Raw genomic sequence first — 13,383 nt, forward strand, 5'->3', positions numbered from 1 at the left:
CGTTTGCACACTAATTTTGAAAGTTCCATGTTTATTTCCCTAGTCAGTCAGCTGCACTCTTCTAAACTCGGTGTTTTGAAACTTTATATACTGTGTCTTAAGCCCCGGTCACAACCCACCGTGCGTTTTTTGTCGCCGTACATTTTCTGCGGATGCCACGGCCACTACGTTTTTGTGAAAACGTACGGAGGCAGTAGCAAGAGGAGGGAGGGAGTTCGTTCAACGCACGTCTCTAGGAGCGTAATGATAAAGACAGTTGACAAAGCAGTGTGTGTGGGGTCGCTTTTCTTTTTTATGAGCGGGACCGGAGTGGCAGGTGTTTTTCGGCGTCAGCGATGCATGAGCATGTCCAGCCTGCAGCGGTCAGTTGTACGAGTGTTTACTTGCCTCGAAAAGTTACAGCTAGTTAACAGACTGAAGCTGTGGAGTGTGTGTTGCTGACGTTTGGAAATAAAGTACAAGTTCAAGTGAGAAGTTGCGTTGTGCATGCAAGTCTGTCGGCCTCCATAGTATGTGGTGAGTGCCGTAATCCATACTGCCTACGTACGGATTTGGTTAATTCAATAGTAATTGAATGAAAATGTGCTGCTTTGAATCCGTACTGAGGCAGTACTCACAACGTGCGTCATCTGTACTGCTGGTGAATCCGCCACCTGACCGCAGCGAACGTTCTGCATGCACTAAAACCTCTACGGCGTGTCTGCGTGTTCCTAAATTCGTACTGAGGCAGTACTTACGACGTACGGATCTCCAAATTTAGCCCACGTTTTTGCAAGTAGACTGCACGCACGTGCAAGTACAGCGGGTTGTGACCACGGCTTTAATTGGGACAAAGATTTTGTTTGTTTCCATAGATGTGGGAGCAGCTCCAGGCGTAATTCCAGTTTTTACCCGAGGCCAAAATATGGCCTTCGGGTATTGCGAAAACTTTGCATTTGTCTGTCTGTCTGTCTGTCTGTCCATCCGTCTGTCTGTGCTCAGCATAAATCCAGTCTTATTACTGCCAGGGTCTTCAAACTCACAGGGAACATTCTTGGGACACAGACTTTGGACACGTTTAACGATGGCTAACCTGGATGTATTTTAAGAGGTCAAAAGGTCACATTCTCTTTCCTGATTTTTATGCTTATACGGCCCGAGGGTATTTTAGCATTGCGCTGTATTTTTATTTAATTTCAGTGTCTGCTCCAGATGTTGTAATATCATCAGTCTCAAATTACAATTCATTTTTTCATTCACTCATTTTCTGTAGCCACTTGCTCCAATTAAGGGTTCAAGTGGAGGCTGGAGCCTTAAAAAAAAAAGTTAATCAATTAAATAAAAATTCAGTTTCACCGGTACTGCAGTAAATTTGTTTTTCCATTTTTTTTCTTTTTTTTTTTTTTTAACAACATAAAAACTTCAGATCCACAAGCTACGAGGGAGAAACTCTAAAGTGTTAATTCTGTAATTTTAATTTATTTATTCTTTATTTATTTATTCATTTATTTATTTTCTCCTAATTCTGGTTCACATTCCTGATGTCAGTCTGTGGTTTGTTGTCTGCGTTTTTTTTTTTGTTTGTTTTTTTTTTTAATTTATTATTTAGATAAATCTCGTGAAATTGTAAAAAAAAAAAAAAAATTGTGAAGTGTTTATTTTGTTTTGTTGTTTTTGTGCGGCCCAGATGTGCTTGTGCTGCGATGACGGCTCGGAAGCCACGTCAGAGGACGAACCGGAGCTGAACGTTGACGACACGGGGACGGGGGAGGTCACCTGCCAGAAGATGCTGAGGGAGGAGCGCTCACACGCTGCCGGCGCCCCCTCCTCCTGCCGCGGCCCCTCACTGGTCTCGGTCCTCCAGCCACAGACAGTTTACCTGTAAACTTTTTCAGATTTTCAGAACGACATCATTTTAATGACTATTTATAGCGTTGCGTTCTGGAAGGATATCAGGGAGGCCTTTGGGTCCACACACCAAATATTTTACATTCCTCTGCTGTGGTTGTTCATTTTTAGACGCCATCTAAACTCAAGAGACTTTTCTACAATGTGATTATAGTGGAACCCGTGATGCATGTGTATTTATTTATCCAGGTGCCAAAGTTACACCATGCAGAATTTTTTTTATTTATTTATTTTTTTGTGTGTGTGCCAAAAGCAGCTTCTGCGATTGTGACTGCACTATTTTCTGTGATGCGCGGAGGTGTGCAGAACCCGACACAGTGAGGTAAAGGTCAGACAAAAAGCGGCACTCTGCAGGAAGTGGCTCTGCGGTGTTCTAACTGTTGTGGTTACGTTGGAGTTGAACGTCAATATGTTGTGATTTCCTGGTTCTTGGCAACGCTGCAACGTTTAACGTCAGCAGTTTCAGGGAATAAAACTGGCAGCAAGTTTATGTGGGTTTTCTGAAAGGCAGAGACACAGATTTAAATTCCCAACATCAGTTCAGTCCAGCACATTCAAAACTCAATACTTTTTTAAAACCTCAGATAAATGACCACCTTTTATTTAAGAACATGTCAAATAGCTGCAGTACAAGTGATACTTTTAAGGTTATGATCATATAATTGGTGTCACTAGAGAAGGTGCAGTGTGAAGTTTAATTTATTTTCATGATTTTTTTTTTCTTTTCTGTTTTTTGTGTGATCCTCACCCCCACTTTCAAATTTTACTGTTATTTTTTCTGGCTGAACCCCCCCCCCCCCCAAAAAAAACTATTCAAGTTTTTATTTTTAAATATATATAGCTCAGAACCTGAGTTGGGAATCAGGCCTCCACGCCACCATTAGTAGCTGAGGATCGATCCTAATATCGATACCAAAACTGATATTGATATTGAACGAGCCTCGTGTAAAAAGATCGATACTCAACCTTTTTTTCTGTTCCGCACGCACTGACTGCTGTGCACGCAGATTCATCAAAGTCTGCTCTCTGTCTGTAAGAGCAGCGCTGCGCTGTCACACAACACGGAGCAGCGCACCCTCCCCCCTCTGGTCTTTTGTTGTTGCGCCATCATGTGGCTCAGCGGCACCAGCCAACAGCCATGCAGGTAGGCTCAGCCTGGCCCGCCCACTCAGTGCTCTCCTCGAGTCAGCTCTCTACCTCAGGAGATTTTAAGTTGTGTTAAGTGATATTTTTTTAAACAAAAATGTTGATTGTGATAATAAAGTATTTTGTTGTCACATACAATATTTGGTGAAATTCTATCCTAGGTCTTTTGGATCCTTTGGATCGATGAAGCTTAAATATGAAAAAGTATCGGTATCAGTATCAGCGATACTGGGCCTGTATTTACTTGGTATCGGATCAATACCAAAATTCCCGATATCGCCCACCACTAGCTCTGAGCACTGTTGTTTTGTTTCCAACTCTTCAAATTGTGACTTCAAGTTGACTGATGTCTGTTCTGCGCCCCCTACTGGCCTGGAGTGGCATAGAGAGAGCCTATACTATATTTACATGTTCTTTAATTTTGTTTTTGTTTTATTCTTTTGAAATATACTGGAGCTTTCAGAATTTCCGTCACTTGGTACCAGCTGAAGATTTGTAATAATCATCTTTGTCTTGATTTATAAGAGCTGGTAATTTCAAAATAGTCATATTTTTTTTAAAATAAATTACAATTAAAGCACATATGTTTAAGTTATTAAATAAATACTTTAAAAGCCAAAAAAAAAGGCAAATGGATTATTCATGCTTACTGTGTATACATTTTAACATGTTGATTGTGTAGCCTGGTTGTTGGACGCCTCCTCCACTTGAGGGTTAGTGACAAAAAGCGAAACCAGGAGAATGTATCTGTTTGAAATATGTTGACAGGTGACGAGAAGCTCATTAACTTCAAAAGTAGAATTTTAGGGTTACTGCTGGGTATAAATCACCTCAGACGACTTGAAAAATGTTCCGTCACTTCAAAGCTGATGCTGCTGTTTTAGATACAAAATGTTCTTTGTGGTAACTTGCATATTTCCTGAATTCGTTATTGGTCTTTTTCTTTTTATTTGAAGAGACACTAATGAGAATGTACATATTTGTTTCTTTATTTTTTTTTTCATTAATGGAGAAATGTATGTTTTATTAAATAGTCTCAAAAATAAAAAAGTTGTCTTATTAATTTTGTGTTTGAGAAAAGTGTTTCTTCTGCTTTCATACATTCAGAGCTGGAATTTTAGAAAATGTTTGCTTTCACAACTAGAGCACCGTGCTTTCAAACCTCTGCCAACACTCGTAAAATATTGGTTAAAATATACATTAAATGGGGTTTTCAATGTTTAATTTAAATAGCCATAAAATCTGTAATCTGGATCAAATCCGGATCAAACTTTGTCAGTCGATAACGGATACCGTCCTACATAACACTGTCAAATATGAAAGAAATTTGATCTTTGACAGTTATGAATTTCTGAAAATTTATTAAATGTTAAAGAATAGGGATTTTTCCAGGTTTCTAAGATTTTTACTGACTTTGACTTATGGCCTTGAAAACTGAATCGCTTCTTGCTTATCAGGATATGAATCTTCAGTAAAAACTCCTAACGATTTGTGAAAATTGTGGGTTACATTCTGCTCACAAACAGACAAACAAACTGGGGAAAATGTAACCTCCTTCAAATATTAGGGGTTTCCCAATGCAATCCTTTATGACTGATACATTTTACTATCTATATATATATATATATATATATACATACACAGTAGTGTTCAGAATAATAGTAGTGCTATGTGACTAAAAAGATTAATCCAGGTTTTGAGTATATTTCTTATTGTTACATGGGAAACAAGGTACCAGTTGATTCAGTAGATTCTCACAAATCCAACAAGACCAAGCATTCATGATATGCACACTCAAGTGTTGTTTCCCAAATGAGGTCATCAATATGCAAACAGAAAACAAACAGCAGCAGCAACAATATCAACAACAGCAAAAATGCAAAAAGTAACATTTCTTCTGTTAGTGTAAAATATTTGAGGGAGAAACAAAAAGGCTGAGTTTTTTTTTTTTGACTGAGCACAAAGTTTTAAGAAGTGAATTTGTTGCTTAAAGGTGTTTAAGAAAAAAATTAAAATAAGGTAAAACTGGTGACAGTATGTTCCGTCAGAGTGCATGTGCTCATATGGTGCATCCAGAAAGTCTTCACAGCACTTTACTTCTTCCACATTTTGTTATGTTACACCCTTATTCCAAAATGGATGGAATTATTTTCTATCCTCAAAATTCTACACACAATACCCCATAATGACAATGTGAAAAAAAGTTTTGTTTTTTTAGATCATCCTTGAGATGTTTCTACAGCTTAATTGGAGTCTACCTGGGGTAAATTAAGTTGATTGGACATGATTTGGAAAGACACACCTGTCTACATACAGTAGTGTTCAGAATAATAGTAGTGCTATGTGACTAAAAAGATTAATCCAGGTTTTGAGTATATTTCTTATTGTTATATGGGAAACAAGGTACCAGTAGATTCAGTAGATTCTCACAAATCCAACAAGACCAAGCATTCATGATATGCACACTCTTAAGGCTATGAAATTGGGCTATTAGTAAAAAAAAAAGTAGAAAAGGGGGTGTTCACAATAATAGTAGTGTGGCATTCAGTCAGTGAGTTCGTCAATTTTGTGGAACAAACAGGTGTGAATCAGGTGTCCCCTATGTAAGGATGAAGCCTGCACCCGTTGAACATGCTTTTCTCTTTGAAAGCCTGAGGAAAATGGGATGTTCAAGACTTTGTTCAGAAGAACAGTGTAGTTTGATTAAAAAGTTGATTGGAGAGGGGAAAACTTATACGCAGGTGCAAAAAATTATAGGCTGTTCATCTACAATGATTTCCAATGCTTTAAAATGGACAAAAAAAAAACCCAGAGACGCGTGGAAGAAAACGGAAAACAACCATCAAAATGGATAGAAGAATAACCAGAATGTCAAAGGCTCACCCATTGATCAGCTCCAGGATGATCAAAGACAGTCTGGAGTTACCTGTAAGTGCTGTGACAGTTAGAAGACGCCTGTGTGAAGCTAATTTATTTGCAAGAATCCCCCGCAAAGTCCCTCTGTTAAATAAAAGACATGCAGAAGAGGTTACAATTTGCCAAAGAACACATCAATTGGCCTAAAGAGAAATGGAGGAATATTTTGTGGACTGATGAGAGTAAAATTGTTCTTGTTGGGTCCAAGGGCTGCAGACAGTTTGTGAGATGACCCCCAAACTCTGAATTCAAGCCACAGTTCACAGTGAAGACAGTGAAGCATGGTGGTGCAAGCATCATGATATGGGCATGTTTCTCCTACTATGGTGTTGGGCCTATATATCGCATACCAGGTATCATGGATCAGTTTGGATATGTCAAAATACTTGAAGAGGTCATGTTGCCTTATGTTGAAGAGGACATGCCCTTGAAATGGGTGTTTCAACAAGACAATGACCCCAAGCACACTAATAAACGAGCAAATTCATGGTTCCAAACCAACAAAATTAATGCCTCACAGATGTGAAGAAATCATGAAAAACTGTGGTTATACAACTAAATACTAGTGATTCACAGGATTGCTAAAAAAAAAAAAGCAGTTTGAACAAAATACAAATAGTTTTGAGTTTGTAGTGTCAACAGCAGATGCTATGTTTGCATTCTTCAGTCTAACCTTGATTTTGAAAGGCTTCAGTGTCACACTTGAGAAAAACACTTTTTTATCTCCAGTGATCATTTATGAAAGTTTAACGTTAACTACTGCCGTGGTTTTGTGGCACTGCTGTGGTTTAGATTTTTTGATTTAACACAGTAACAAATAAAGAAAATAAATTACCTGGTCCAAACTAAAATTACTTTGGATCAAAAGAATTGAAGAGATTGGTCGAGAGGGGAAACACAACAAACTCTATACAACCCCAATTCCAATGAAGTTGGGATGTTGTGTGAAATGTAAATAAGAACAGAATGCAATGATTTCCAAATCCTCTTCAACCTATATTCAACTGAATACACCACAAAGACAAGATATTTAATGTTCAAACTGATAGACTTTTTTGTTTTTGTGCAAATGTTTGCTCATTTTGAAATGGATGCCTGCAACACATTTCAAAAAAGTTGGGACGGGGCAACAAACGACTGGGAAAGTTGATGAATGCTCAAAGACCAACTAATTGGAAACAGGTGAGTGTCATGATTGGGTATTAAAGGAGCATCCTCAAAAGGCTCAGTCGTTCACAAGCAATGATGGGGCAAGGATCACCACTTTGTGAACAACTGCATGAAAAAATAGTCCAACAGTTTAAGAACAATGTTGCTCAACGTTCAATTGCAAGGAATTTAGGGATTCCATCATCTACAGTCCATAATATAATCAGAAGATTCAGAGAATCTGGAGAACTTTCTACACATAAGCGACAAGGCCGAAAACCAACATTGAATGCCCGTGACCTTCGATCCCTCAGGTGGCACTGCAAGCTGGAACATACCATTCAACTCGAGTTGAGTGGTCTTTTAACCACATTAATCAAAAGCATGACGATCCAGTATTGTCTTCAAGATTTCCAGAATCACCAAGACTGATATCACATAGACTAAACCCAGGACTCACCTTGATTTCATAGTTGGTGTGTCATAGTTAAAAAATATACGAGGTCTGTCAATAAAGTATAGGTCCTTTTTATTTTTTTTCAAAAACTATATGGATTTCATTCATATGTTTTTACGTCAGACATGCTTGAACCCTCGTGCGCATGCGTGAGTTTTTCCACGCCTGTCGGTGACGTCATTCGCCTGTGAGCACTCCTTGTGGGAGGAGTCGTCCAGCCCCTCGTCGGAATTCCTTTGTCTGAGAAGTTGCTGAGAGACTGGCGCTTTGTTTGATCAAAATTTTTTCTAAACCTGTGAGACACATCGAAGTGGACACGGTTCGAAAAATTAAGCTGGTTTTCAGTGAAAATTTTAACAGCTGATGAGAGATTTTGAGGTGATACTGTCGCTTTAAGGACTTCCCACGGAGCGAGACGTCGTGCAGCGCTCTCAGGCGCCATCATCGGCCTGTTTCAAGCTGAAAACCTCCACATTTCAGGCTCTATTGATCCAGGACGTCGTGAGAGAACAGAGAAGTTTCAGAATAAGTCGGTTTCAGCATTTTATCCGGATATTCCACTGTTAAAGGAGATTTTTTTTAATGAAAGACGTTTCCAAAACATTAGAGTTTTGATGCATTCAAAAAATATATGATCTGTTGTTTCTACTCGTATATTCATTTCACAAAATGTACATTTATTGTCATCTATATTAAATCATCTTCTTAATAAGTCTTTAGAAGGGTAAATAGCATTCATAATTTTAAAGTGAGTCTCTTTTACTTTTGGTTGAATAGGCATTTTTAAATATAATGTTTTTAATCTCGCAATAGGTTTTTTTTGTCAAATTTATAAAGAATGTTGTTCTTGTTTATTATCCCAGGGAATATGCTCTCAGTGAAACAGTGTCTAATTAACTGATTAGTGCATTTTTTTTAGCAGCGAGAGAGATCCCCTGGATCAATATGGAGCCCAATTGTCGATTAATAGGTTGGTATACCATTATATGTTTGGTTTGAAAAATTAATTCTTTAGATAGAGCTTTTACAAGTCTTGTAAATTCATGAATAGGAGGATTGAAGTGATATTTCGAACAGAACTGTTCATAATTTCGCAGCTCAGCATTTGTATTCATCAGGTGTACAACAGACCATATATTCCTATTCATCCATTCTTCATAAAACAGTGACTTATTTCTATGACGTATATAATGATTGTTCCATATAACAGTACAGTGTAGTGAGTAATTATGCACAAACAACAATTTCCAATATAATAACACTTGCTTGTGGAACTCCGATAATTTGATGGGCAGTTTGTTAATATTATAGTCCGATAAAAGTAATATTTTTAATCCACCCACCTTGTTAAATATGAAGTTTGGGATACAATACCAGAACAAATCGGATTTGCTCAGCCAAGATTTTAACCAATTAATTTTTTGAGTACCATTAAGGCAGTTAAAATCTATTACTTTCAAGCCTCCGTCTTTTATGTCTTTGACCATTTGATTTTTTTTTAACATAGTGTAGCTTATTTCTCCAAATGAAGTTCAGATTTAAGGAATTAATTGTTTTTATTAAGCTGTTTGAGACAGCAATGCTACAGGTTGGATAAAAAAGCCTTGAGAGACTTTCCATTTTTGTCAAGTAAATCCTGCCTAGTATAGAAAGATCTTGTTGAAGCCATGAATTTAATTTAGATGTACATACATCAAGCTTAGCTTTAATATTCTTATTGAGGTTAGAATTCGAGTCCTTTGATATGAATGTACCCAAGTATTTTATTTCTGATTTGACAGGAATATTACATATCTCTTTTAATGGTGTATCATGAATTGCGAAAAGCTCACATTTCTTTAAATTTAAGTTGAGCCCCGAGGCATCAGAGAAGAGTTTTATTTTTTTTAGAGCAACTGGAATTTGTTTGGCATCTTTTAGGAAGAGCGTTGTATCATCAGCTAATTGATATGATTATTTCTGTACCAAAGAGATTCATCTTTATTAGATCAGCACTTTTTTTTAAGTATATAGCCAACATTTCGCTCACCAAAATGAATAGACATGGTGAAATTGGACATCCCTCGGGGATACCAGACATCAAATCTGGGGGTGGTTCCTTTAGGTAGTAAAACACAGCTACTAATATTCTGATACAACCCTCTAATCAAATTGATAAATTTTGCACCAAAACCAAAATGTTCCAAAACCAAGAAAATTAATTGATGTTCAACTGAATCAAAAGCTTTGTAAAAATGTAAAAAAATATATAAAACCATCGTCGTTTACTAAATCCCTGTATTCGATAATATCCATTACCAGTCTAATATTGTTATGGATTGATCTTCCCTTTAGAAAACCAGATTGTGAATCTGCAACAATATTTGAAATTCCGGACTGAAGGCGATTTTTGAAAATATATGTCAGTTGTTTATAATCTGTGTTTCTTAGAGTGATTGGTCTTCTGTTTTCAATAACTCTATGGTCTTTGTCTGCTTTTGGGATAGAAATAATTACCCCTTGGCGCATTGTAGAAGAAGACTTAGCTGACTAACAGCGCTGCATGCTCTCCGTTCTGTTTTGGCAAATAAAAGGTTGTATTAAATGAGTTAAATTGCCTGCTCAGTCTCTATACTACGATTAAGAGACCAATGAGCAGAAGAGGAGACTAACGCTGGAGGCTCGTCGACTGGGATTCCTCACACAGAAGGCCGCTGCAGCTAGCTTCAAATGGCGGGGCCTTTCTACCGTGATCATGATGCTGTGACTATTAAAAACACTTTAAGGTAACGGAACCTAATGTGAGCACAAACCCATTTTAGCCAGAAATTACAGAACTTGCTTGAAGCTTGATTATGCCAGCCATGGACTAATGGGAACCAAACCAACACATTTTTGACTAGCACGGAGCTAACGTTAGCCACAGAGATGCACAGGCCTAATTAATATTTTGTCCATGTTTTATCTATTCTGATATTAAGCCAGGACCCTAAAGGTGTCAGTAAGGTATGTGTGGGCATCCCACATCCAAGGACATGCAGGTTGGGTGAATTGGAAACTTTATAATTCTCCAGGTCTTACTTATAAAAGAGGTCTCGATCTCAATGGGACTAACTTGGTTAAATAAAGGCTAAATTTAAAATGTACATAACTTATGACCATGACTAAAATATATACTCTGTGTTTTATTAGGTGTTGATGCAATTAAAGTTTAAGTAATGTCAGTGCACAAAAAGTTAGACTTTATGAAGATACGTTTATGATAATATTTTTGGATTATTGCTTGTTCCCCCCCAACAGCAACCATACCTGCTGCCTGAAGAGTTGTTAAATCAGTGAATCCTCCATCTGACCAGTCGATGAGCGCATGCCTGCAGTTGATTCACATCAGCCCAATCCGTATCCAGAAGTTTGTACTATAATGGTTAAATTTGATTGTACAATGTCTTGTGCCAGTAGATTCTAAAATTCATATTCAGCAAGCAAAATATTCAAACATTTCTGACAAGAAATATTCTGTTCTATTTGGGATATAACTTGAAAATACAGTAAAATCTGTCAGTAATGAAGTTGTATATATTAACTTTCCTTCCTTAAAGAAATAATTTACAGGCCCTGTTACTTAATAAACATGTTTATTTATTGCTGATATAAAGTTTCAGAATTCCTTTTATAAAAACTCAATTTCTATGTCCCTTGTATAATGTTTCATTTGCATAGTGTGTGGATACTGTCTATGCTGTACTACTGAGGTTTACCACCTTATCTGGGGTGGAAAAAGTGATCTGTCCCAACAAAAAAATGAATTTTTGGAGACTCTTTTGGTGGGTAAATAGAGCTGAGAAAGCACCAGAATGCATTTGAGATTTCACATTTTTCTGGGGGACAACCACCAGACCCCGCCAGGGCCTTGCCAAGATCTTTCAAGTTTTTTTTCCATGGCTCACTTTCATCATCCAGTTCATTCACAGATTTGTCCATGCTCATGATGAAAGGTCAACAGCATTGGTTTAATCATTTGTGAAGTGTAGGATTTAATGTAAAGTGTGAAGTTCTGTATTGAGGTTGGAAGAGAACAATCAGGAATCTGGTCCTAACCGAATAATAATTGAAGGTGAATGTGTCTTTTATTTTTCTCAATACATTGCAGCATTTCAAGTGACAAAAACGAGATGTTTGAATGTTGTGAATCCATGATAATTTGAACTAAGACTGCTTCCACAAGTTATTCTGAAATCTGTTTTTTGTCTTGAATAAGAACTGGGATCACTTGGAGCATTTATATATGTCCATATTTGTTCATGTAAAAAGTCTGAATCAGAAAATACTGAAGTTTATAAATCTGACAAATATCATTTGTGTAGATGCAGGGGCACAAATAATCCAGATTTGTGTGGTTTCTCCGTATGTACAGAACAGAATTTTTGGAAAAGTCCTATACTTATTACAGTACTGTTTACGCACAAAAAGAAATCATTTCCTTGCTATTAAAACTGATACTGAAGTACAATTTCACCAATTTATCGACAAGGACTATTGTAGAGGCTCTGACATGCACTGACATTTTGATTTTCAAGGGTTCAACTTTATCCTTATTCACAATTAAACCATGATTAGAATTACAGGGGGTACTTGGGGACTCAGCCCCCACCAAAAAAGAGGTAAAAACAATATTTGGAGAGTTCAAAACATTTTCATATCCTTACCTACAATTGTAAGTATTATGCTTCCCATATTGATCATTATATTATGGCTGAGTGGATCCTACTTGTCAGTTGATTGGTGCTTTGTATGTCACATGACATACATTTGACATTTGTGTTGCATTGTATTTAGCGTGCAAATATGGTTCCATTTACCATGCAAATTTGGTTCCATATGTTTTGTACCATTGCACTCTGCCCACACACACTAGTGGGGGTGGTGTTTAGCTAAACATGGCAGAGTTTGTTTTGCTGACGGACGACAATTTGAATGAGCTAATTGACGGTGCTAATTCTTCTAATACACACACACACACACACACACACACACACACACACACACACACACACACACACACACACACACACACACACACACACACACACACACACACACAAACATCCACTACGCTGTAAGCCATCTGGAGGCATGAAGAGCTATTAGGAGGAAAACATGGATAAATTTCTGACATGACTTTTCGCTGGACTGAAGAAGTACACAAAGTTTGTTTTTTTTTTCTTTTGGAAGTATGATGCACTACATCTGCTTTTTCCAAGTTGACTGAGAACAATTTTGGACTCCTATTTAAAGTTTGTGTTGGACTGTTGATGTCAAAGCACCAATGACACACCAAAATGTAACTCCCTTTTCTGTTATTTAGAAATTAATATCATATCAAATGACAAGGATCTATTTTAGCCATGATATAAAAAATAATTAATGTTTTTACATTCTTTCAATGGAATGAATATTTAATGAACGTAAACAGGAATGTACCACTCAACTCGGCTTCACCTCCTTGAATGGAACATTCCATCTTTCACCTCATGAAATATTTGTACCATTGAACTCATAAACATTCATTTTTTGTATTCTGGAAAAATCTTTGAATATGATTTCAGACACATCTAAAGTGGACTGTACCATTTCTTCGTTAGTTGGACATTTGCCTGTCTCACTTCCATCGTTGTGATGTCTCATTTCAGTCTGTGGTGCAGAGCATGTTGGAGGTTAATGCAATTAGCTAGCTACATAATTTTATATAAAGCTAGCTAATATTTGATTTTAGCTGGAATATGATGTTTAAACATTTCAAAGTTTTTGATGTTAAGTTTCTCAGATGTTATGAGTGTAGCGCATAGCCT

General features: G+C 37.2%; 1 protein-coding gene across 4 annotated transcripts in view; it reads left to right on the plus strand.

Moving 5' to 3' along the window:
• per2 (period circadian clock 2) overlaps window positions 1-1,961 on the plus strand; it is a 45,671-nt gene extending 43,710 nt beyond the window's left edge. For all 4 annotated transcript variants that reach the window (XM_034182668.1, XM_034182671.1, XM_034182669.1 and 1 more), the window contains one exon: window positions 1,667-1,961. In XM_034182668.1, the coding sequence (XP_034038559.1) occupies window positions 1,667-1,864 (198 nt within the window). In that variant the 3' untranslated portion in view covers window positions 1,865-1,961. The remainder of the gene's footprint in view (window positions 1-1,666) is intronic.
• Window positions 1,962-13,383: the final 11,422 nt, after the last annotated feature.

Source organism: Thalassophryne amazonica, chromosome 12 (genome assembly GCF_902500255.1).
Source record: "Thalassophryne amazonica chromosome 12, fThaAma1.1, whole genome shotgun sequence".
NCBI lineage: Eukaryota > Metazoa > Chordata > Actinopteri > Batrachoidiformes > Batrachoididae > Thalassophryne > Thalassophryne amazonica.